Source organism: Equus quagga, chromosome 3 (genome assembly GCF_021613505.1).
Source record: "Equus quagga isolate Etosha38 chromosome 3, UCLA_HA_Equagga_1.0, whole genome shotgun sequence".
NCBI classification, from domain to species: Eukaryota; Metazoa; Chordata; class Mammalia; order Perissodactyla; family Equidae; genus Equus; species Equus quagga.
In genome coordinates, this window is record NC_060269.1 from 116,890,908 (window position 1) to 116,918,351 (window position 27,444).

Consider the following 27,444-nt stretch of genomic DNA (forward strand, 5'->3'; position numbering starts at 1 on the left):
CCAAAGAAATGGAGTTAGAAAGGCTTCTAAATAAAAAAGCACTTGCAGAGACCTCGATTTTTCTACTAGTTTTGTGATAATCTGGTGGATTTATAAATAACCTGAATACAAATAATCATTCATAACATGATTGTTTTTCAATGTCAGGCAAGTGAGAACACAAATAAGCCTAAGCAAAGATGAAGAACTTTCAGAAAAATGTCCTCAGCGTCGCAGGCCGTGGTTCAGTGAATTGTCAAGTAAGAAGCAAGTGAGTATCATTTTGATGGGGAGGAGGGTGGAAGAAGCTTGCCTTTTTAGGTTCTATGCTCCATGAGGTCCTGTTTGCTGCCATGCCCAGAACCTCGAATCGTGCTTGCACATAAGTGCCCAATAAACATATAGTGAATGAATGTTCTAGAAGAAAGCAAAAGAAAAAAAGACCAGTTAAAATAGTCTGCTCTGCTATGTTTTGGCAGAATTGGAAACTGGACAGTGAGTAGGAAAAAAATTTATTCTGGCTACTGCCATTTTGAGGCCAGGATTAATTTTCAGTGCTGTGTTGTGAGAAACTGTTCTTAGGAAGTGTGGTAAACCCAAACACAAGCTAACAGCACATGAAAGGGAAGGGCTGGTTTTCTTTTTCCAAGAGAGAAAAATCCTTAAAGTGAATCTGTTGGGGAGGAAATCAAATTTTAAGAATTGTGATGTGTGGGGCCGGCCCCGTGGCCGAGTGGTTAAGTTCTCCCGCTCTGCTTTGGCGGCCCAGGGTTTCGCTGGTTCCGATTCTGGGCGCGGACATGGCACTGCTCATCAAGCTGTGCTGAGGCGGCATCCCACATGCCACAACTAGAAGGACCCACAACTGAAAATATACAACTATGTACCAGGGGTGCTTTGGGGAGAAAAAGGAAAAAAAAATTAAAAAAAAAATGAATTGCGATGTGAAAAAAATCCAATGTGTTACTGGCAAGAGAATTTGTGGTCTTGAAAATTTACAAAATGGTGAGCATGTTGCTGGATCTGAAAGTTGTTTTGTAATTAGTGGTTTCCCACGTTTATCCCATCCTGGCTTCTGCTTTGGTGCAGCTGGACGGGAGAAGCGAGGCAGCGGGCAAATATGCTATATCCCTATTCTTTGTTAGTGCAGATTACTGAAACAATAGCACAGCAGCTCACTCCTTGGTTTTCACAGTCCGACAGGGGCCGCGTGCAACCGTCAAAACGCAAGCCGCTGCCTCCCCTCCCACTCTCTGAGGTTGCTGAAGAGAAGATCCAAGTGAAAGCTCTGTATGATTTTCTGCCCAGAGAGCCCTGTGATTTAGCATTAAAGAGAGCAGAGGAATACCTGATATTGGAGAAGTACAATCCTCACTGGTGGAAGGCAAGAGACCGTTTGGGGTAAGACTGGTGGCCCGGTCCTTATCAATTTCCTTCTCTTTTATCCTCTAAAGATGTCTGAAGCATAAGGAAGACGGCTTAGTGGCTCATTTTCTCCAGGTTTATAACTCTCCCTTCCGCGTGAAATAGCACCTGTCTCCACACCTCCTCATCCGTATGAAAGAGCATCATAACACTGTGATTTCAGATAGACTCTCAGAATTAGATGCACGTGACTTCACATCCCGAAGCTGCCACTTACTGTGTGTCCTTGGGCAAGTCACCTACCAACTCTGAGTTTTCATTTCTTTCTTTTTTTTTAATTGAGATATAATTGACATATATTAGCTTCAGGTGTACAACATAATGATTCGGTGTTTGTATATATTACAAAATGACCACCACAATGTGTGTAGTTAACATTCATTACCGTAAATAGTTACTTGTGATGAGAACTTTTTTTTGTGAGAGAACTTTAAGGTTTACTCTCGTAGCAACTTTCAAATATGCAATACAGTATTATTAACTATAATGCCTACACTGTACATTGCATCTCCATGACTTATTTATTTTGTAACTGGAAGTTTATGTCTTTTGAGCCCTTTCACCCATTCCCCCTCCCCACCCCATCTCTGGCAACCACTAATCTATTCTCTGTATCTATTAGCTTGTTCTTTTGTTTAACTTGATATATTTATTTTTTAGGTTTCACATATAAGTGAGATGTAAGTGTATTTGTCTTTCTCTGACTTATTTCTCTTGGCATAATGCCCTCAAGTTTCATCCATGTTGTTGAAAATGGCAAGATTTCATTTTCTTTTTTAATAAGTGAATAATATTCCATTGTATATATATATATATATATATATACCACATTTTCTTTATCCTTTCATCCATAAATGGACACTTAGCTTATTTCCATATCTTGGCTATTGTAAACAGTGCTGCAATGAACATGGGGTTCATATATCTTTTTTGTTTTCTTTGGATAAATACCCAGAAGTAGAATTGCTGGATCATATGATAGTTCTATTTTTAACGAGTATTTGTTTATTTGTAAAATGGGAATAATAATTCCTACCAGATAGGTTCTTACTCTGATTTATACTTTCTTTGGGACTTTGACTTTTTTTTCCAGTTAAGCTCTAAGGTAGGAACAGAAATAGTATTTTTCGTATTTTCTACAAGGACTAGTTTTGGAAGTAAACATTGTAATAGTTGCTGAATTAAATTGGAAAGAGAAAAGGGATGCAAACAGACTTCATGGCGTCACTTGCCAATAGATCGTTAATACCTGACTGGAGTCCTGGGTAGAGAAAGCTGTAAGGAGTATCTGGCTCCCTGGGAGAGAATGCTGGCATTTCTGAGCTTTGTCAAGATTTGGAGATTATAAGTATCTAAGTATTAGAAGTATCTAAATTACATACTTCTTTCTTTATATTTTCCTGATGATTTGGCTCTCCTACCCGTCCTTGTTTAGACTCATCATGTAATGGAGACTTTTCAGTGGGAAAAGCGATGTTACTAGGTTCGGGGCTCTGTGATTAGCCACTCCTGCAGGTGGCCTATTGGCATGACTCAAACTTAAAAAAAATCCAATTAATTTTTAACTTCAGAATTAATAAGTTAATATACTTGTTTATAATATGCAAACATGATAATGCTAAAATTCTGCTTTGCCACACCTCCAAACTCAGTCTTTCCCAAAAGCAAGCATCATTATTCATTTAGTGAGTACTATTCCAGATCATTTTCAAAGCACCTTTCATACACATATTGAAATATATGGTATTGTTTGCAGATTTAATTTACCTAAGTCTTACCACACTTTATGCATTGCTCTGCAACTTGCTTGTATTTCTCAATAATGTGTCTTAGAGATCTTTTCATAATTTCAAATTTTGTTAGTGAATGTAGAGGAAAAGAAAAACTCCTACCCTACTGAGGGGTGTGTAAATTGGTATATTTTCCTTCAATGGCAATTTGCTGTATCTACTGAAAGATGCACATATTTGGCGACCTAGCAATTTCCCTACTTAGTATCTGTCTTAGAGAAATACTCTTACTTGTGCACAAGAAGTCATGTTCAAGTATTTCTTTACAGCGTTGCTGCAATAGGGGCGTGGGTAAACTAGAATGTTCTATGGACTACTCTGCAGCAATTAAAAAGAATTAAGTTGCTATCTTTGCAATTACTGTGTTTTTAATATAGTCACTATGACATCCCAGTGATTATTTAAGTTGCCCTTTTTCCTCTTTGCAAAGATTTTGATGTCATGAAACATCTTAAACAACTCACATTAAAAGTCAGAATCTTCGTATTCATCGTTCAGAGATGTTAGTTGAACATCAAAATGAAAAAACTTTTTTCTTCTTTTAATAATTTATTTTGTAAAATGAATTTGATTTTTCCCAACATCCTTGAGGTTTTAAAAAGATTGTTGCCACGATAAGGTCACAAACGTGCCAAACATTTTGATTTTGCTTTGTCTTTTGTTGTAGGAATGAAGGCTTAATCCCAAGCAACTACGTGACTGAAAACAAATTAACCAATTTAGAAATATATGAGTAAGTGTTCTCCAAAATATTCCCTGTGGTTAATCTATGAAAATCAGGTACAGTTGCGCAGATAGTACGTATTGATAACCTTTTTGGTCTCTAAAAGGAAAAGAAAGTAATACACTTGACAGCTTTAGCTTAGGAGATCTTTGATCTTTATAATGATTGATTCAGAAACTTCCTTTTCTTAAACTTATTTTTGTTTGGTTTTGTATGGCCACTTCTTTTGTCTTAACAGCGACAGCATGAAACCGAACACTCATCTGGCACTTGTTTTACTATATGTTCTCAACGGAAAAGTAATTTTTAAAAATATGATGTTAATCTTTCAACGAGTGCTAAATTGGACTTAATATAGACACATTGTTATATTTTGGCTCATGGTTTGAAATGTTTTAGAACTAGCTGAAGATGAGAAGTTGGCTAATGCTGTAGTTTGGAAGAACTTTTGCCATGTTCACTAGAGTTCTGCTTAGAAATCTATTCTTGTTACAATTAGAGATTTGGAAGATGGAGGAGATCTCAGCAATTGCTTTCTTAGCCCCACGTTCTGCAGATCAGAAACTAAGGGCGAGGGATTAATTTACAGATAGTGGCAGAGCTGGGAGTGGCCCTAGTGTTTTGTAAATTTGGGTTTGCTATTTAGCTCTTCAGTGCCCTCCCCCTACTTAGATCCTGGTTTTGCAATTTGCATAGGCTTCCAGCAGGTGGCGGTAGGTGATGAGAGTTGAGGCAATAAGACAAGTGCTTCTCTGAGAACCAGGAAGCAGATATAAATTGAATGAAAGCACCCACCTTGGTCGGCCTTGCTACTAATTTAAGCCCACCTGGAGGCCAGACTCGGCATACCCCTCCCCTAAAACAATTCCCATTCTAAAAGCATTGGTGAATAATGCAGACTTTATTGGAGGGGAGAAGGAGATGGCCACAGGATTCATGACACCTATGGAACTTTACCAGACTTCTCTATTAGCTATTTCTGTTCTCTCTCTAAAGTCACTCTCCTCAGCTTCATCACAGGGTCTCTTCTCACTTCTCTCCCCCTTCTCTCAGCTTGTCTTGACCCAAGTAATTTAGCTCTGCCCCGAAATTCCAATCTTCCCTCAGTAAAACAAAGTCCCGAGGTGGCTGAACCTTCCTTCCTTAGAAAACAGATCCACAACTGTCTACAGTGACTCAAGCATGCCTCATGGGTAGCCCACCACTATCCCCAGCTGAAGCCACCCAAAACAAACATCTCTCTGAAGGCCAGGTCAGAGGAAGTTTGGTTTGGAAATCTGCTGCTAGAAAAATTAGAAAAATAAGACTTTATTTCCCACATCGTATTTTCCAAGAGATTAAAAGAGATATATGGAAAGGAATTTAACACAGTGTCTGGTGGCTAGTTTTTAAATTTTATTGCTGTTTCTTTTTTAAAAAGGTTTATTAAAAGATAAATATAATAATTATCAATATAAACACTAAAATTTATTGACTTCTAACTATGTACCACACCCTGTTCTAATGACTGTACAGAAATTACTGCCCTAGGTTGAAATACTGTAGTGTCGGCTTAGAAATCAGAGAAATCTAGGTTCAAATCTTGGCACCCCCAATGACTAGTGCTTTGGCTTTGGACAAAGTCACTAATGTCTCCAAACCTCTGAATGATCTGAAAACTGGGGACAGTAATACCTGTCTCATACAGCACATAGTAAATTCTAGCAATTTCCTTGAACTGTGAAACTAATAGCAAAGGCATTCACGGTCTGGCCCACCTCACCTAGTGTTACAGGTCTACTACATTCCACGGTGACTTCAGCCCCTGAGTCACTTTCCTTTTTCAATCTTTATTTATTACACACTTACGATGTACAGATGTTAGCTGTTCTAGGTACTGGAGACACAACGTGGAACACACAAAAGCAGCCCCCGTCTTCAATGGAAGTTACAGTTTCACGGGAAAATAGACATTAAACAACTCCAAATTCACAAATAGATGTATAATTTTAAATGGTGGAGTTATGAAGGACAGTATGAGACACTGGGAGAAAACAACAGGGATGGGGATAGAATTTGGACGAGGGTGTTGAGTTGGAGAAGAACTTTCTGAGGAAGTGACGTGAGGCCTAATGGTGGTGGGAGGTAGTCAGGGGGTGGATGGGGGAAGAAAGGCTATGTCAGTGTGGGCTTGAGACATCTCAGGGGAACTTTTAAACATAGAAATATTTATGGCTACTTTAGTTTTTAAATTAATATCCAAATTATCAACATTACAACGTAAAAACTTACTTTTCAGTAAGCCTTCAAATTTAACTTGTAAATCTTCATATACCATTTGTAAATCTAAAATAATAAGAACAATCACCTTAATTCAAACTTGGCATACTGTCTCCTTAAACAATCTGTCCTATTTATAAGCTCAGTTAATTAAATTTCCTGAAACATTTAACTTGCCTTAGTAAACTGAATAAATTCAATTTGCTGTTTAAGTATTTCACATGCCTGACAGGGCAAATTTGCAACTTAAATAGCCCTTTGTAAGTCCTCTCAAGACCCTGGAAATCTAATAAATTAAACTTATAAATGTGGTAAGTCAAGTTTCCTTAACCATACAAATATTTAAAAATCAGTCAAATTCCCTTAAACTTCAAATAATAAATTTAAAATTTAAAATTATAAATTTTAAATCAGAGGCAAAAATCTAATATGCCAGATTCTCATAAAATGATAGATATTTTAAATATCTAACATATTGCTTATTGTGAACTTTACAGAAGTATGAGTCTGATTATCTCATTATCTTTACACTGCATGCTTAATCTTCTCAGGGTTAGAAAGTCACTTACTAAGAAGCAGATTTACCTTTTCAGATCTAATCTTCTCAGGTTTCTAGGTTGAAAACTCAAGACCACAATATTGTTACTTAGTGATCAGAAATCTAAGACTGGGCCCTGGGCCCCAAGGCTTATTTACATACAAGATGTTTGTACTCAACCACAGCTGGACATGTTGGACTTTTTAAAAAATGTCAATAGAAGCCCTGCCCCAAGTCCTGTGTCCACATCATCAAGCATTATTTTTATAATCAGTGTTGTCTAGGTATAAGAGTTACAGGCTTACTTATTTTTTTTTAAACTCTTTTAACTTTGACCATCTTAAATAGATGAAATTCTGAAATCCTATGCCTTCAGCCTCCCCTAAATTGCATTCATCCAGTCTCTTTCCCGCCTGATGGAATTCTGTATTATTTTGAATGATCCTAACTTCATCGTATTCCTTTATCTGGCTCTTCAGTTACTGCTTTGAAGTCGTTCTAATAACATCTACACATGGATGGATTTTTAATTTCTATTTAAATGAAAATAATGTATTTACTTATATTATTTGTCACTATAATAAATAGGTACCAAGGAACAAAATTAACACCCGTAGGATAGGTAAAAAACATTATTTAGAAAAAACGCAATTTAGGTTAACACCTCTTTTTTTGAAGGATCATTATGCAGTCTTGGCTTTTCATAGTTTCAACATATTTTAGTGAGCCATAATCATTATTCTCCTTTCAGTAACCTCATTTGACAAGTTAGCCAGTGGGGCCCCTTTAACCGGTCCCCTGTGTCTTTAACTCTGCCTCATTTATTTTGAAAGAATTTCTTCTTTCTACAAGAAGTCTCAGACTCATCTTGAAAATCCCTTCCCTAAGATGAATATTCATTAAAAAGTACTGAATGATATTCACAGTTTAGCATCACAGTTACTCTCGTTCCCACTAGTGATAAGTAGACATATTACTTTGTCTAAAATCATCTGTACTCATTCCCTATTCTCTATGGTTCACCTTTTTAAAAGCTCATTTTCAGTTTGAAGGCATTAGTATTTTTAATACTTGACCATTCTAATTTAGTGGCAGCTTCCTGCTACTGAAGATTAGGGGAAATCCACGTGGTAAGATAGGTTCCATCCTCAAAGTCAGGTATGGGTTTCATTTAGCCACCATCTGGCCCACCCACTGTGACTCAATGCCCGGCGACATACGCATTCTTCCTTCCACTGTCCACAAAAATAGTGTTTCTGGTAATATTAGATTAACTCCTTTTTAAAATCTTGTTTTGAAATGAAAGCTTTTCCATTTTTCTTTCTCTCTCCTTTGTTCTATTGTTTCCTTTCTCTTTCCTGTGCAACGTCTGCTTACTGACTAGGTCAGTGTCGTGGCTAACTATATGTTTATATTACAATATTATTTAATTATGTTTACTGTGTGTAGTTCTGATAGTCTCACGACATGTAATGCCATGTATTTCGCAGAAGTAACAGCAAGATTGGAGGCAGAAAAGGGCTTGGTGAATGTGAGGAAGGAAGGAATCCCAGTGTGGCTGAAGCTTAGTGAGCGAGGAGAGAGTGAGGAGACAGAGGAGGCCGGAGGGGCTGCTGGAGCAGGGGTTACATGCTGGTTGTTCCATTTATTCTACTAAACTACTGACTTTACTACACATTAATGTACTTTGGAGAGTCAAAGAAGTTAGAATGAGTTTTGATTTTGGAAAGGTAACATAGCACTTATAAAAGTATGCCAATAGAAAGTTCCTGAGAAGAGACAAAGAAATGGGGATTTTTTAGTTTGTCTACCAAATCTCAGTAAAGTGTTTATTGAAGATGATGACTTCTTAACCACAAACCTTTCATGGAAATTTTCAGGAGGTTAAATTGTTTAAAATTATATACTAAGTGTACGTCAGAAAGTCGAATTGAGATATGACAGAATAAACTAGATATTGGCTTGCAACTCATAAAACACTATTAAACTAAATTAATTGACATGTAATAGTACATTATTGTTTAGCTAAATTAAAAAACATTCAATTTTCTAAGATCAGTCCTGGAGTAAGTTCTTAAAAATGAAGTAAGTAGAGCAGGCTTTTTCTGGAAAAAAATGGAGTATAAAATTTCAAAATTATTTTTATTGCTTTCGCAGGTGGTACCATAGAAACATTACCAGAAATCAGGCAGAACGTCTTTTGAGACAAGAGGTAATTCAGTTTATTCATGAATAAATCTCTGAATATTTTCAAAATTTCTGAGAGACGTATATTATAAAGAAAGGTTTTACACAACCAATAAGTTTTGTTATTTCCTGTTCTTTTTAGTTCTAAAATATTATTACAGTTTCATCTCTACTACACATTTTCTAACTCATAAACTAGGTGTATTTGTATCAGATCCTGTTTTCCATAGCCTTTCATTATAATTTCAGAAATGTGTTTCTCCTCAAATGATTTCAACTCTAACATACTAAAACTTCTTCATTCTCTCCAAAGCGCCTTCTGCCAGTGGAGTCTGTATTTGAATGGCTCATCTACCTTTGCATCAATGCCAATCAATTATATACTCTATCCGCATAAGCTTAGCTTAGGCTCATTAAAAAACACAAATATAGAAAAATATACAATGCTGCACTTTCCTTGTTCTTTGAGAACACAGGGAAGAGAAGGGTAGCCAAAATATCGAACTCAGATCAAAACTGCTCATTTAGGTCAAAACAAAACAAAACTGCATATAGTTTAATTTTCCAACTGACGGTAAACATTAACTGTGGGTAAACGCAGAGTCAAAACTAGAAACTAGGTAAGAGGTACGTATGTCATTATGCGCTGCTGTCGGATGTTGAGGAAATCTAGAAATAAAAGAGTGAGAAAGAATCAGTTCTGTAACTGAAAACTCAATGCCAGGAATGGCTCAGGACACAGGGACGGTCCAGTTAATAGCCGGGGATGGGCAGAGTATGAGGCACGCAGAGCCAGCCTCAGGTGGCCATGGGGATGGAGGTTGGAGATCAGGCCTGGCTTCACTGGCTATGAGGAAATGGAGCGTGGTAGCAAACGTGATATCTGCTTGGTATGATATCAGCAGGTGGCCATCTGTAAAGTGACAGTAGTTGGTCCAGAATGGACAAAGATGACGTTATGACAGGCAGGCAGGACCAGAGAAGAAAAGTCCAGGAGTAGGGCCACAGGAAGCAAGTTGGTCACAGGTAGCATAGCCAGAATCACTGGACTCTGAGCTTCAGCATGAGAGGTTCTGCGTCTGAGAGGAAGCCAGAACAGAACGAGGGTCTGACCTCCCTACGGAGATTAGAACAGGGACTTGCATAACAAATGCCGCACACCCACAAGCCAGATAGCACAAATGGTGACATTTGGCCATAACATTTTTCAGGAAATAAAACATTACAGTTACAGGTGAAGCCCATCCCCTCATCTTTCCTGTCCTCCCCCACTCCCCAGAGGCAAGCACAATAAGAGATGGGCGTGTTCCCATTTTGTCCCCGTGTTTATATTTTTATGGTATATATGTGGATAAACAACCTATGGTGTTACTTTGTGTTTTAGTTTTTGACATAAAGGAGATCATATGTATTGATTTTTTAATTAAACATTATATTTTCGATTTCATTCATATGGGTAGATATAGATGAAACACATTCCTTTAACTGTTGTATAACATTTCATTATATGAGTATACCAAAACATACCCATTTCACTACTGATAAATGTTCAAATTGTTCGTAATTTATTACTATTACAAACAGTGCTACTAAAAACTTGTACATGTCATCTTGTCCACAAGAGCAAGGGTTTCTTTTGGTTATACCCAGAAATGGAACGATGTGGTCAGAGGGTATGTGCAGATTTAACATTACTAGATATTTTCAAATCATGACTCAAAGTATTTGTTCTAGTTTATACTCTTACAGGGAATAAGAAGACTGGTTCCCTACATTCTTCCCAGCAGTTGGTAGTTTCACACCTTTTTTCAAGTCATTGTGTGAGAAATTTTATATATATATATATACATATATTTTTGTGTGTGTGTGTGAGGAAGATTGGCCCTGAGCTAACATCTGTTGCCAATCTTCTCCCCCATTTTTTTTTTTTTTTTGCTTGAGGAAGATGCTCCCTGAGCTTACATACATGCCAATCTTCCTCCACTTTATATTGGGACACAGCCACAGCATGGCTTGATGAGCAGTGTGTAGGTCTGCACCTGGGATCTGAACTCGTGCACGCAAACCCAACCACTACACCACCAGGCTGGCACCTATATATGTATTTTAAAATGTGCATTTCCTTGATAAACAGTTTGATTGAGTAACTTTTCATATGTCTATGGGCTGGTTGTGCTTCCTCTGCTGTTATATACCTGTTAATATCCTTTGCACATTTGTCTATAGTGTGTTTGCTTTTGTAACTACTACATATTTTAAAAATATATTCTGGAGGCCAACTCTGTAGCCTAATGGTTAAGTTTGGCACTCTCTGCTTTGGTGTCCTGGGCTCAGTTCCTAGGCACGGACCTGCACCACCTGTCAGTGCCCATGCTGTGGTGGCGACTCACATATGAAATAGAGGAAGATTGGTGCAGATGTTAGCTCAGAGTGAATCTTCCTCAGCAAAAAAAAAAAAATATATATATATATATATATATATTCTGAATACCAATCTTTTGTCAGTTATGTGTTACTACTACATTCTTCTGGTTTCTGGCTTTTTAAAAAACTTGCTATTTTCTTTCCTCATATAGAATTTTTTAAAATGTTAATGTCAAATTTCTCAATATTTTGCTTTATAATCTCGATTTTTCTGTTTGTTTGTTTACTATAAGAAATTCTTCTCTCTCCTGAAGTAATAAAGGGATTTTATATATTCCTTTAAATGTCTTAAAGATTTGCTTTTCACATTTTGATCTTTAATCTGTCTGAAGTGTGTGTCTATTTTAAAAATATACATATTTTTCCTGTATATCTTAAAGTATTTTTTTAATAATTTACATATTTTCTAATTTTTATTTTTAAAAATATGCCTGGGTTAAATCCTACTTGGTTATGAGGAATTAAAAATATATATTGCTGGTTTGGGTTTCCTAATATTTTATTTAACATTTGTCCTGTTATGTTCAAAATAAGCCTGGCTGCTAATGTTCTCTCCTCTTTGTCTGGTTTTATTATAAAGGTTATACTAGGCATCATAAAATGAGTCGAGAAGTGGGGCTTTGTCTCTTTTTTTCAATCTCTGGACTAGTTTATATTAGAAGTTATTTGCTCTTTGAAGGTTAGGTAAATCTCTAGTAAAATAGTCTGGACCTGCTGCTTTTTCAAACAGATGGATATTCGACTACTGATTTAATTTTCTTTTTTTCTCGAGAGGTTTGATAATTTATATTTACCTAGAGAATTGCCTATTTTATATTATTTTCAAATTTATTGTGTAAATTATTCATGGAAGTATCTTATAATTTTTATTTCCTATTTCAATAATCAGTATGTTCACATGGTTCAAAAATCAAAAGATTTTGAAAAGTTTTCTTTCACCCTTGTCCCCAAGCCATCAATTCCTCTCTCTAGAGACAAACTACTATTATTAGTTTATTTTGCATCCTTTCAGACATATTTAATACATACACAAGCAGTAAAATATATTTTCTCGTGTCGCTTTTGCACAAATGGTAACATTACTCTTCTGTAGTTTTTTCACTTGATATATATTGGGAATCTTTTCACATCAGTACAAAAAAAGTGTCCTCATTTGTTTTACACCTGCATAGTATTTCTTAGTGTGGATGTGTCACGATTTGTTTAACCAATCTTTCATTATGGACAGTTAAGTGGTGTACACTCTTTTGCCATTAAGACAATGCTGCCGTAGGTAACCTACACACACCTCTTTTCCTATTTATGTGAGTACATTTGTAGAATAAATCCCCAAAGGTAGAAATTCTGGGTCAAAGGGAATGTACATTTCTAACTTTGATAGATGTTAAAATGCCCTCTAAGAGTTGTGTGCATTTATATACTGACTAGAAGTGTAAAAAATGCCTATTTTCCCACATCTGTTTTAATGAAACATCTGGAACTTTGCTGTCTGACATCCCATCTCAGTGTGGATTTAATTTGCATTCTCTTATTCTGGGAATGTTAAACATCTTTTTATATATTAAATTTTATATATTGGTTTCCTTTTCTATGAGCTGTCTGTTCATATCCTTTGCAAGTTTTACTATTTGGTTTTTGATGCTTTTCTCACAATTTCTGGGACCTATGTAACTAGATTAAGGAAATTAGTCATTGTGATATGTGGCAATACTTTTCCCAGTTTTTTAATTATCTTACACTTTTTTTTTTTTTGCCATGAATAGTATTTGAATGTTATGTATTTGAATTTTTCAGACAAAATGAGGCCTTAGGGTTTATCAGGTTAGAATTGCCTTGCTCACTCCAAGGGTATAAAAAAAATCTCCTATGTTTCTTGATTGCTTTAGTTTATTTTTTATTTTTTACATATGCATGTTTGATGCATTTGTAATTTTTCCAGCTGTAAAGAGAGAAGTATGGATCCGACTTCGTTCTTTTCTAGATGGTTACCAAGTGTCCATCTTTTCTGTATTGATTTGAGATGCCAATCTCATCATAAACACCGTTCATAGTCTGAACTATACTGCACTTTCTACTTAGTTTCATCGATCAGCTTGTCCATTCACCTGCTGCCGTTAAATTCTGACGCTTTAAATACTGACGCTTCATCTGGTGTGGCTAGCCTCCTCATCATGCTTCTGTTTCAGAAATATTCTTGCCCATATGAACTTCAGAATTACTTCTCCTAGTTTAAAAAAACTTCCTGTTGGTTGCATTGAATTTACCGATTGATTTAGGGAAAATTGTCAGGCATCACAAATCAGTGGGGTTTGGGACTAATTTGTTTGGGACTCATATATTGATTATTCATCTAGAAAAAATTAAAATTAGACCCCTATCTCAAGTAAAAATAAACTTTAGATGGATTAAAGGCCTAATGAGAAAAACGAACACTTTTGTATTCTTCAGCAGCATTTTTTCTTCATACAGCTCTTGCACATTTATATTAAAGTTTATTTTAAGGTATTTTTTCCTTTCTGTTCCTATTATAAATGGGTAGATCTTATTGTTTATACTTATGAAAGCTCTTGATTTCTGTGAATTAATTTTGTAACTGACAATTTTGGGGAATTCCAATTTTTTTTTTAGTAGTTTTTCAGTTGAGCCTCTTGGGTTTCAAGTACATAATTTTATCAGCAGCAAATAGTGATGATTTCAGCTCCTCTTTTATAATTTTTTTTTTTGAGGAAGATTAGCCCTGAGCTAACTACTGCCAATCCTCCTCTTTTTGCTGAGGAAGACTGGCCCTGAGCTAACATCCATGCCCATCTTCCTCTACTTTATACATGGGACGCCTACCACAGCATGGCGTGCCAAGTGGTGCCATGTCTGCACCCGGGATGCGAACTGGCAAACCCCAGGCCTCGGAGAAGCAGAACGTGTGAATTTAACCGCTGCGCCACGGGGCCGGCCCCACTGTTTTATAATTTTAATACAGTATTTCTAGTTTTTGCCTCTCACTTAATTGCATTGGCTATTATCTCAGAACAGTGTTAAATACCAGTACTGGCAGTGGGCCTTTCTGATTTTTCCAACTAAGGAACGATTTTCACCTAACGCATGATGCTGGACTTGGGAATAAAGTAAATAAGCGCTATTGTGTTGAGGAAGTACTTATATATTCGTACGTTATCAAGAATTTCTAAAAATTGATACTAGAAGTTAAAATTTGTCAAATGCCTTTTCAACATTTATGGAGTTGTTCTTGGAGTTTTTCTCCTCAGATCTATTAATACGATTCATTACATTAATGAAATCCCGAATATCGAATTACTCTTGCCCTCATGTGTGCAATCCCTCTTGGGATAGGTGCATTATTCCTTTATTGTGCTACTGGGTGTGGTTTGTTAATATTTATTTAGGATTTTTGTATTGATATGACTGAAGACTGGTTAGTAGTTTTCCCTTTTGTCCACGATCTTTGCTGTATTGTTGGTCTTGATGTTAAGCTCACTTTGTATGAAATTTAGAAGTTTTTCTTCTTTTCATTTGCTCTGGAATCTCTTGATTAACCTGTCTACCATTTCTTAAATTTAAGATTTGGCAACATCACAACGTGTACGGTAATGTTTTTTAATGTTGTAGCTGTTTTAAAACTATCCATTTTTCAGTTCAGTAGATCCATTAAGATTTCTAGCTCTTCTGGAATCCATTTTGATAAGTGTTATGTTTTGCTAGTTAATTATGCATTTCATCGAAGCTTTAAAATTTATTGTATAGAGTCAAGAAGATTCTTAATTTTTTTCTGGATCCTGTAACTTATTTTTGATTGATTTTTCTCATTATTTATTGATTAGGTTAATTAGTAGTTTATCTATTTTATTGTTTTTCCCTAGACAGATTTTGAATTACAAGCTGTATTGTATTTTGTTTAATTACTAACTGTAGTATATTATATTTTTATGTAAATAATATTTAAATGATTATAAAATATTAAAGTATTATACATATAGTAATACATATTAAAATATGTAAATTATTATAAAAGATTTATTATTTTCTGCTTTTGTCTCTATTAATTTCTTCTCCTTTACTTGAGTTTACTTTATAGTTCTTATTCTAACTTCTTGAGTTGGATATACTTATTTGTATTCCTTTATTGAGATAAGTAATAAGACTGAATTTACTTCTGAGTACTGCTTGAATTATATAGCAAAGTTTCTGATACGTAGTGTTGCCTTATTATTTTCTAGATATTTTGCACTTTTACTTGAATTTCCTTGAGTTTTACAAAAGAGAATTTAAAAATTTATAGGTTGTTGGGGCTTTTTACTTTGGAGTTTGTTATTAATTTTTAGTTCTATTGCTTGTGGTCATGAATGTTGTTTATATTCATTCTACTCTGAAGCTTTAGAAGAGATCACTACATACACAACTTTATTATATGCATATTATATATATGTATATGTATATATACTACATACATACCTCTTTGCTTTTTACATCTCTGTTTTTTACATCTTGTGTCTCCTATGGTATGTAATGCAACCCTTGCACACAGTAGGAATTCAATGAAAGCTAGATTTTTATCATTTTAGATGGCTATAAGAGATTCTTTGGTTGAAAAACTCAACTAGAAAATGAAGCTTGTCTCTTGGTGAGCTAGAAGGAGCAGGAGAAGACTTTGCTTAATGTGTCCTGTTTGCCTTGAGGGTCAGACCACACTGTTTTGCTTGTGCAGTTCTCGAGCAACTCATCAGATATTCCTAAGCGTAAACTTTCATGGGTTTGACAAGATTCTGAGATATTTACACTTGGGCTCTTCACAAGTGTAAGCACACTCAGTCAAGCGGAAACTTTTTGCAGTATTGAATAAACCAACCAAATAAAAGAGTCCAACATTCAAGATTATTTGAAAGCAATTTACAGCTTTATTGGAGTTTCTCAAAGAATGTCAATGAAGATCCAATTCATAACCTAACATCAGCTTAGAATATTCTTCTACCTGCCATTTCTCTTTTCCTCTCTTCCGTACTCCTACAGCAACTAAAATGGCTCCTCTTGCTTTTCTCTCCAGACTCCTCCAAATCTATTCTCTGTCCATTTTTATCACTAACTCTGGTCTCTTTTCCCACTCCCAGCCTCTCTAGATGCATTTCTCCCTGTCTCCCTCACACTCACCTGCCATGTTGTTTCTTTTCTTTTTTTTTTTTAAAGATTGGCACCTGGGCTAACAACTGTTGCCAATCTTTTTTTTTTTTCTGCTTTATCTCCCCCAACCCCCCCTGTACACAGTTGTATATCTTAGTTGCATGTCCTTCTAGTTGTGGGATGGGGGATGCCACCTCAACGTGGCCTGACGAGCAGTGCCATGTCTGTGGCCAGGATCCAAACCCTGGGCTGCCGCAGTGGAGCGCGCGAACTTAACCACTAGGCCACGGAGCCGGCCCCTCTTTCCTTCCAAAGTACAGTCCTTTCAGTCTGTCTCAGATTTCTTCCTATTCGTGAGCTACTTTAATCTATTATCTTGATCAACATAACAAAAATAAATGGTTGGGTACAAGGTTGTCAAATGCAGAATTTTTCTTAGAAGAATCAGGGGCAAAGTTTTAAAATACTCATACATTACAAATTCTTGTCCCAATTATATTTTATTTTACAGGTATGACTTCTAAACCTGTAAGGGAGATAAGATTGTATGTATGTGTAAAAACAATCCCATCCTTTTATAGTAAGTCAGTATAGCTTGGTGATCATAACTGAGCTGTAGGTTTGTCTTTCTCCCTAATAAGGAATAAACTTATACAATGAATGAATGATTTTTCAGGCTAAAGAAGGAGCATTTATTGTCAGAGATTCAAGGCATTTGGGATCCTACACAATTTCTGTGTTTATAAGAGCTAGAAGGTAAGCAATGGTGGTTTTGATCACTTTAGAAATAATAATCCCTGGGACAGTCTTTTTAATGGAGACACCATCACATAGAAAATGTAAGCAAGAGCCTAATGTAAGAGGCCAGATTGCTGGCCTGGAAGTTAGGACAACTAATCAGTTCAAGCTGTATCCCTAACAAGCTCCGAGTGTGATAATGGATAAGTTACTTAACGTCTCTCATCTCCTTTTCTCAACTATCAAGTGAGGAGGTTAGATTAGGTATAGCAGATACTAGTGGTGCTTTCCTCATATTCCTTGGTTTACCCTGGGGTTTACCTGCAGAGTTCTCCCACACTCAGAAACCTTCCGGTATCTCTCTGCCTGGGGATGTTCTCTCCCTGTGGGAACTCGTGTACCCCATGGGTAGACCCGAAGTGCCTCAGCGCTAGTATCCTAGGCACAACCCTCTGTTAACGAGGAATGGAGGGTAAGTCCCTCAGCTCCTTTGCACTGTAGTGAGACAATTCTGAGGTGTGTTCCACAGTTTCTCATAGCTTCCTAGCGGGATTAACCAGTCGCCCATGGCAAACCTGCTCATCAATGCACTTTATATTGGTTTTCCTCCCTTTGTCTCGTATCTGCTCACACCCCTCATGGTGCATTTGTTCATTCATTCAACGATGCCTGATATTCAATAAATACCTGTAAGTGACCATTATGAGCTCTACTTTTTGAACACTAGACTTGTCACCTAGACAACTTAGGCTGAAGTTGTGGTTGAATCTAAGGCCCCGGTAAGGTAGCTGAGGAATTTTCCCAGGGTGGTAAGGCATCTGTTTAATTTAATCCAGTCCACTCTTCAGAATGTCGTGTTGCTAGCATAAGAGTTTTAGAGGTGGGATCCTTTTGTTTAATGAATTAACTTAGTTCCAAAGTGATCTTTTACTTGTTTATGAATTCACATTTTATTGATTGTAGAAGTATGGAGGCTACCATCAAACATTATCAGATTAAAAGGAATGACTCTGGACAGTGGTACGTGGCTGAAAGGCACCTCTTTGAATCAATCCCTGATTTGATCTGGTATCACCAGCACAATGCAGCCGGTAAGTCAGGAACTTCAGGCTGGGAGAGTTGGAGAGCCAGGCCTCAGACAGGCAATGCATCTTTGGTTTCAGATACTTAACAGGAGCAAATATCCCTGTAGAAATGTTTACGAGCTTGAAATAAAACCTGTCGTCTGAGCAATTCTCTTTGTTGATGCTTCTTTGTTTTTCTAGTCAGGGGGCAAGAAGTAGGTTGACTTTTTACATTTCTGCCAGGTTAGAAAAATGATAGATGACTGGGAAGCAAGAGCCTACTTAGTCGTTATGCATTTGTTCTTGAAATTTACAAAGGGCTAAATGTAATAGGACTTCAGATGCCCTAAACAATGATGCTTCCTCCTCTTCGCCTCCATAAATTTGCTCCCTACTTTAGACAATTGCCATAGAAGATTACTCTTAAATCTCTCATTCTCTGCTCTTTCTTGTTTGAAGAAGAGAAAAAGTTACACAGGATACAGCCTTTCACAATTACAGTTTGACCAAAATATACCAGAGGCATATTTAACCCCCTTCCCCAGCAGTGGTTTGCAATAATTGCTATTTCTGCAAACCTATCATCCATGGAAAGATGTAGGATTCCAGAAAGTTCCACCACAATTATAATCACAGCTCTGGCCTTTAGCCCTCACCCCACCTCTGCCAGACCACTTTGAGCCCATGGGGGAATCTTCTTGCCTCAGCATTATAGAATTTGGAATCCATTGTAACTTTTCAAGTTGTTTTGACTTCTTGTCAGGCAGTGCTTTTTTAGATTTCTCTCATGAAAAGTGTGTTGATAAAACATCCCTTTGGGAAAGTGACCACTTTTCCATTACGTTGGTTCTAAATATCAGAAATAAATCCAAGGAAATTTTTATCCACAGAAGGAATGAGTCCACATGGATATTCCAGATGGTCACTGGGAGTTTGGTTAGACAGAAAGTGGCAATGCGTCTAGGTGGGGCCAGGCAGGATGAATTTGTGGCCAGAGATAGAAACCTTTCAAATCAGGAGACGAGTTCTGAGTTTTCTCCTTCACACGCCTCTCTCCCCTTCCTTCAAAGAAAAAAATCTAAGAAACAGAGTTGTTATGGTGGTGAGGTTAAAAAAAAATACCGAAGTAGATCAGGATGTGCTGACATGAAAAGATGTTAGTGATAAGTTGTTTAGTAAAAAAAAAAAAAACCAGAAGTGCAAAGCAGTATATTTAGAGTATAGTCCCACTTCATAAAAAAAAATACACGTTCACACATATATGTGTGCATAGAAAAGCTCTGTTAAACTTTAGATAATGATTTAATACTAATAAGATTATAACAGACTACAAACTGCTAATGTTTACGTGTGGGGAATGCAACTGGGGGTACGGGCAGCTTTTATTTTCCACTTTACAGATTGCTTTAAGCTTTGATTTTTTTATCTTACATAAATTATTCTTATAATGTATAAAATACCATATAGACAAATTTTAAAATAAAAAATTGGATCAAACAATAAATGTATAAATAAAATAAATAAAAATAAAAAATAAAAATTTAGAAATAAAAAATAAAATGAAATAAAAAACAGGGGTTGAAAATTTATAACTATGGCTACTATTTATTAGAGAGGAAAGAAAGTAGAAAAGAAAGACGGCAACAAGAAAGAAGGATGATAAGAGGAAAGTCATGGGACCAGAAATAGCTGATATTTGTTGTAGATTTACTTTGAGCCAGACCTGTTCTGAGTGCTTTTATGCATATTATTTGTTTAATCTTCAGAGCAATCCTATGAGGTAAGCGCTGTTGATATCTCCATTGTACAAATGAGGAAACTGAGGCATGAGTTTTGAGGTAACTTGCTCAAGGTTACACAGTTAATAAATATCTGCACTGAGATTTGAACTCACAGAAATCTTTGAAACCATTGGAGCCGTTGAACATACTGGAACCAGAGTCTAGTATTCAACTACTTGTATTCAACTACTGCTTTCTCCTCCAGAAAGAGTCAAATCATGTCACTGGAGGATATTTTGGAGCGTACAGTTTTAGAAGAGACGGTGAATTGGAACTTTGACTATCCTGTATATTTTTTGACCTTTGCTTAATTTAGCCCATGACAATCTGTCTCCTTACCAGAAGTAAGGATAATGCAAAGAGAGTGACAGACTTCTTTTGCTAAATCACTTCAATCACTAAACCATTGGTAGCAATTCATAGACTAAAAGTATTTGACAAATAAAAACTTTGAAGTCAGAGGAAAGTGTTAGGGTCTTAAGGAAATTCTTTTTTTTGTTCTTTATTTGGATTATGTGTTGTAGAGACTCAACTAGATGAGAGCTCTAACCTCAACTAGGTCTTCAGAGTTACTGGTAAACGTCCTTTCCTGTTCTCTGTTTAAACTTTTACCCTTCTCCTCTTTTCCCCAACATTATCCACTGCCCTACCAGCACATCACCTCACTGTCTATTCATTAAGAAAATTGAAGCCACCAGGCATGAGCTACCTCAATCTTGTCCTCCTACTGTCATGCTCTCATCCTCACCTCATTCCCCCTGGGAGTGGTAAGGCCAAGCCTGTGCTCCTGTTCCCACCACTCCTCTCCCATCGGGACCACCCACCATCCACTCTTCCTTTCTCTCTTGTATCTTTTCCGTTTCTTCTGGCCTCCCTTCAGTCTGTAAACACATTTAAGACTTTCCCGCTCGAAAAACAAAACCAAAACCCTCCTTGGGCCTTCTTTCCTTTAGGTATTGCTCTTTTAAATCACACTTTTGGAAAAATGTGCCCACATCCACTGTCTCCATTTGGTCACTGTCCATTTGTTTTTCAAAGTGACCACCATAAGGTGGTGCTTTCTAGTTCTCATATTTTCAAGTCCACTCTGCTACATTTGATAGCGTTGCCTTGAACTTCCCTGCTCCCTAGATGTTTTGAGACCACCCTTTCTTGTTCTTCTCTAACTCAGATCCTTCCTTATGGATCTTTCCGGTGAGTACTACTTCTACTCTTCCTTTAAACATTGGTGTTCTGCAGGCATCCATCATCACTTCTCTTCTCCCCCTAGACATTTCCCTTTGCATAATTCTTCTGCCTGATAGACACAGGACTTGCAGTCTCACAGGCCCTGAACTTCAACGATAAAATGGAACTCTTCATCTTATACCATTGCTCTCCCTCCACACCGACTCCTTTTCCTATTGTCTGTCTCAGATAATGGTATCATCATTCTGCCAATTACAGGGGCTGGAAATACAGGAGTCACAATAGATGCTTCCATTCTTCTTAATGTCTAACTTCTGATTAATTATCAAATGCAATTAATTTCATATCCTAAGTGTGTCTTGTATATGTCCCTGCCTCTCCCTGTCCAGTACTGCTGCCTTAATCATTGCTCACTTTGACAATTGCAATGGCCTCTTAACTCATCTTGTCTCTGATGTTGACTTCCTGTTAATCCATCCTTTATGTTAATGCCAGAATGATCTATTGAAAATGTAAGTCTGGTCATGCCACTCCCTTGTTTGGGAGCTTTCAATGGCTTCTTTTCACCTGCATGAAGACATAATGCTCCTTAGCATGGCTTACAAGGCCCATCATAACCAGAATACTATCTACCTCTCAAGAGTAATTTCTTGCCCCTCCTTGCCTCTTGCTTTTTGCTCAAGTACCCCCCATCCTGCCTGCCTCACACCTCTAAGTATCATCTCATGCCGTTACCTGTGCCTAGAATGTCCTTCATATATTCTCCTCATGGGTTAATTCCATTGGTCAGATTCATCTCAGGTATCGTTTCCTCCCAGAAGACTTCTTTGAATCCAACAATATGTGAGGTGCTCTTCCTCTGTGTCCCAGAGCACCTTGTGTATCTCCAGCACAGAACTCATTCCTTTTATATTGGAATTGCCTCTCTCTGCCTCTTCCTTCACCGAGATGGAGGTCCTGTGTGCAGAGTCCTCATTTACTCATATTTGGATCCTCTGGGATCTTTGGGAACTACCTAGAAGAGCGTCTTGCATACAATAGGCACTTAGTAATGCTTCTTTCTGTTCTTTTACTGGCCAAGCTTGTTTCTGTCTTCTAGCCTTTGCACATGCTCTTCCATCTGCCTGGAATGCTCTTCCTTGTGATCTTTGTAAGGTGGCTCCTTGTCCATCAATGCCAGCATTGCTGTCATTTTGTCAGAAGGGCCTTCCCTGAGCACCCACTCTAGAGCAGCTATATTCCATCTACTCTGCCTTGCACTCATCATCTCCTGCTTTTTCCTGTGTGTGCATGTACTTGTTTATTTTCTCTTCCCCCACTAGAATGTAAGCTCCATGAGAGCAGGTGCCATCACTGTCTTACTCACTGCTATCTCCCACCATCTAGATAATGCTTGACACATACCAGGGCCTCAATAAATATTATCTGAAGAAATGAATAATAAATGCTTGTTGAACCAATCTGAAATTGACTGTGTAGAATACTACATGTTGACCCAAACAAAAAAATCATGCTTTTTTTTTTTTTAAATAAACTGCTCTCAAAGAATAGAGTGGCAAAATTTCTATGCTTATAAACTGTTGGTGGTTGAATGAATTAGTGCAATCTTTCCAGACATTCTTTGATCAGGAAATCACATTTTAAGGAATTTATCCTGAGGCAATCATTTGAGAGGCGCATGCAAATGTATGCTCAAGAGCATACAGTATATTTTACAATAGTGCAATCTTGGAAATAACTTCAGTATCTGTTTATCGTCATTGACATGTATCAATTACATATTGAGTGCAAAAAGCTTATAGCAAAATATTTACGCTTTTGTGAAACATTGGATGTGTACATGCTTTCAAATACACGTATGGAGATTTTTGCAAAGATGTTCACCAAAATGATAACAATATGTCTCTGGATGCTAAGATTTTGTGAGAGACCTTTATTTCATCTTTATATTTCCCTGGATTCTTTAATTTGTGTTCAATGAAAAATGTTTTTCAAATGGGAAGAATAAGCAAACAGAATACTTTTTTGACTGGTTTTTGTACCATACTTTTTTGACTAATTTATTTAAAGAATGGTGCTATCTTCTAGTATATTCGTTTTTTTTCTTTTATATTGTAACTAGGATTGAAATGCTGATTTCTCTTTCTCCCTAGGTCTCATGACGCGTCTCCGCTACCCAGTTGGGCTGATGGGCAATTGTTTGCCGGCCACGGCTGGTTTCAGCTATGGTAGAGTATGCATGCATGCTCAAGTGGAGTATCAGATCCACTCAGGAATCCACCTCAGCTTCCCTCAACGTTCCTCAAGTTTTCAGCTCTTTTGAGATGTCTATCTAGATATATTTCTTCTCAAAGTTTAAATCCACCTTCTGAGATATTTAAATAAATGTATCTCATAGGGGCAATTTAAACTTTGGGGAAAAATGTTGCACTTTTATTTTAAATTCATTATACATTATTAGGAGCCCTTTGACACACGACAATTCTTTCTATTTGAGTGTTTGGGTTGTTGCTCTCTCGTTACGTGGGTGACTGGGAAATGATTGCTCCCCACGAGAACCAGCTCAGATGAGCTGCTAAAAGTGTCCTCTTCACCTTTTTCAAATAGAACTTGTACAGAGTTTGATTTGAATTATTTTCCAGCAAATGTGGTATTTACAAATCTGTGAGAATAAATAAGAGTCAAAGAATCCTGTTTTCTGATTTGGTAACAATTTATTTCCTTAAATTTCTCTCGTTAGTGGGATTCAAAATATACTAAAAGAAAAAAATATATAACACAATTATATTTTGTAATAAGTAACCAGGACTCAGGGTCTCTATGTTAATCGGGATGGAAGGGTGATTTCGGGGGGCATGGGTGACTGACTTATTCCTCTTTCCTCTAAGTACTATATATAATAAAAGTTCTACCCTTAACAATTTACCTACGTTAAACACAGACCTCTTTAATTAAAAAAATATAAACGTTTCCATTTTTTAACATCCAGAACAGTGCACAATTCAAAAATCTATAGCTCTATTAATTTTGCCTAGTTTTGAGTACTTTATATAAATGGAATTGGATGCTGTGCATTCTTTTGTGTCTGGCTTCTTTCTCTCATCATTCCACGTGTGAAATAACCCACGGGGTTGGGTGTGGTTGGTTCATTTTCATTGTGGCATAGTGCTCCATTGCATGACTGTATTACAATTGATTTACCCATCCTTTAGATGACCGTTTGGGTTGTAACGAATTTTTGTCTCTTATAAATAATATTGTTATGAATATTTTTGCCTGTCTTTTAATGAAGTTAGTACATATCTATGCTCCAGCAATGTTGGATATATACTGAAGAGTAAATTGCCAGGTCATGGGGTATGTACACACACAGATTTAGTCAGTTTTCCAAAGAGTTAACAAAATTTAGTTACTTTTCTGAAGAGCTTGTACCAAATTACATTTCAATCAACAGTGTATATGTGTTCCAGCTGCTCCACACAGTTGCCCTTGCCAAATTTGGTATGTGTGTGGGTTTTTTTTTTTTTCCACTTTAGCCAATCTGGTGAATGTGTAGTGGTATATCATTATGAATTAAATACACATTTCCCTGGTGACTAATTACGTTGGTCGACTTTTCATAGGTTTAGTGACCATTTGGGTATGCTCTTTTGTGAGAGAATACACTATTCGAGTTCTTTTAACCCTTAAAAAATCGGATATCTACCTTTTTCTAATTGACTTGTTCATATTCTGAATAGGAATTCTTTGTTGGTTTTGTGTTTTAGAAATATCTTCTCCCAGTCTGTGCTTGCCTTTTCACTCTCTTAATGAGGTGTTTTTGATGAGCAGGATTTTAATGAATTTACCAATATTTTCCTTTATGGTTATATTCTATTGAATAAATCTATGCCAATCCCAAGGTCATGAATATATTTTCCATGCTACTTTAAAAAGACGCCTACTATTGGGAGGCGGAGTACTTTGCAAAGCTGGTACAAGGGGCCATCAGCCCTTACAATTCTTTCGAATGCATTATTCTGAACTTCCAGCAGAGGGCGGTATTGTTATATAAAAGGAGATAGTAAAAACAGATCTGAGTGAGAGTTTTCGAGAGTGTTATTTTAAAAAGAGCTCTTTGTTCCTGATTGATTCTATAGAATGAGAAATATACAGTAACACAAAGTTCACTTCAAACATACAATTACATATATGTGGGTTAGAATCCTGACATTGGACTCATTAGACGCATTGATTAGACTTTTCCCTAAGCAGACCAGGGCAGAAAAGCCCTTTAGTGCTGGGAGTGGGTGTAGGAGCAGCAGAAGGATCTGAAATGGAGCCGGGCAGCCCAAATTTTACCTGCCTCACAAAGTTACTCACCAGGACATAAACAAACTGGAAACATGAGTATGTTGGGTCACAGGTCTACCTTTGGTAGGTTTAGTTTAGAAAAGTACAGAACTGTGGTTCATCCTCGGTCTCTCTAGAAAAAGAAGGCATGTTTTGATATCTATAATTCTTCTCCAAGTAAGTAAAGTTTGTCTTTTTAAACTTGAATTCTGGAATTACACGTTTAAGCCACAGTGAGAGTATTAAAAATGGTTACAGCTCGTCTCCACTCATCTGTAAATTTTTTAACCTCTCTGTAAAAGAAGAGGATAGGTGCAGATAATTCCTAGATCTTTTCTTGCTCTAAAATTTTAACATCCTTTTCCCTACTTGTAACACAGATGTTTTACTTTTGCAGAAAAGTGGGAGATCGATCCGTCTGAGTTGGCTTTTGTAGAGGAGATTGGAAGTGGTCAGTTTGGGGTGGTGCATTTAGGCAAGTGGCGATCACACATCCAGGTAGCCATCAAGGCCATCAATGAAGGCTCCATGTCTGAAGAGGATTTCATCGAAGAGGCCAAAGTGATGACGTAAGTATAAGGAACACCCAGATAAGTATCATACAATATACTGATGTCCTGGAAAGATCCTGGGTTTGGGGGTCCATTACACCTGGATTTGTATCACAACTCTGCCCAAGCTAGTTGTGTGACTCCGGCAAATTATTTGACCTCTGTGTGACCTGGGTGAGTTGTTTCACCTTTCTAAGCCTCAGTTTCCTCGCCTGAAAAATGGAGATAACAATACCTACCTCTCTGGATCAATGTGTGAATTTAATGAGATAATCTATGAAAGTCAAAAGCATGTGTGTTCTTTTCAGCTTAATGATGAGTGCTTAGTAAGTGTACTTTTTTCTTTTCCCTGGAAGCAAAACTGTTGATTTTGTCTAGGTAGTAATATAAGGATAAAGAATTTGCTTTCAGAGAATTTAAGAATCATGAACTTTTACAGAAGTTGCTCTTTGCATACCATTGGACTCTGCTCTTAACTTCTGTGATTTCCCAGATCAGCATTTTGACTCAGTTGACCTGTGGCTGGTTTATGTCTGGAACCAGGGCTGGACCAGGGCAGGCCAATAATTTGGCAGAATTCATATCAACATTCTTTAAGTATTTGTTCAACATTTACTTAGGAGATCAGCAATGTGGTGAAGAAGGAAAACTCCAGATGGCATTTTCTAGATTCTATTTTATTAACCAAAGCAATTTGGTTCTCTTCCAAACTTGCGGACCTCGATTGAGAAAAAACAAAAACAAAAAACCCAGAAGTGACTAACTGGACCCATTCTCCTTTGAAGGCAGAGCAATGATGTCCCTTGGGGCTTTCAACCCATACGCCAAGTGTCTTATCAAAATGTTCTTTCCATCCACTTATAATAAAATGAATTCCAAGAGAAGTTATGGTGAATACAGTTTTCTAGTGACATCAACTTCCCAAAGACATTTTTTGTTTCCTTAGGTTACCCTAGTGGCCTTTGCTCCCTGATACTACCTATATCAGACCATGGTTTTCCTATGTCTTCATCTCCTGTGATATTCATTTCCTATGTTTTCATGTCCAGATAAAATCTATATTCCTGGGTGTTGGATTAAATAGGCATAATAAGAAAAGAATGAAGGGGAGACGTGATTCAGGGGAATTTGAAGTCGTATTGGAATCCTTATCAAGAAAGAATTAGAGATGTCTACCATCATGATGAGGGGATTCTTGAAATGTTCAAGCCTGATTGGGCATTTTGGGTCAGGATCTCTGATGATAATATTTTGAGGACAATGGAAGAGAGAGTTCCTAGCATTTTACGGAGGCAGGCATGAGGCTAAGGGCTTATTTTTAAGTCAATTCAGAT

At 37.0% G+C, this 27,444-nt stretch overlaps 1 protein-coding gene across 2 annotated transcripts in view; it reads left to right on the forward strand.

Moving 5' to 3' along the window:
* Window positions 1-27,444, forward strand: part of LOC124236678 (tyrosine-protein kinase TXK) — a 63,285-nt gene that overhangs the window by 16,901 nt on the left and 18,940 nt on the right. For both annotated transcript variants that reach the window (XM_046655625.1, XM_046655624.1), the window contains 8 exons: window positions 148-250; window positions 1,175-1,380; window positions 3,862-3,927; window positions 8,873-8,927; window positions 17,133-17,212; window positions 18,158-18,285; window positions 23,381-23,455; window positions 25,957-26,128. In XM_046655625.1, coding sequence (XP_046511581.1) covers window positions 148-250; window positions 1,175-1,380; window positions 3,862-3,927; window positions 8,873-8,927; window positions 17,133-17,212; window positions 18,158-18,285; window positions 23,381-23,455; window positions 25,957-26,128 — 885 coding nt within the window. The remainder of the gene's footprint in view (window positions 1-147; window positions 251-1,174; window positions 1,381-3,861; window positions 3,928-8,872; window positions 8,928-17,132; window positions 17,213-18,157; window positions 18,286-23,380; window positions 23,456-25,956; window positions 26,129-27,444) is intronic.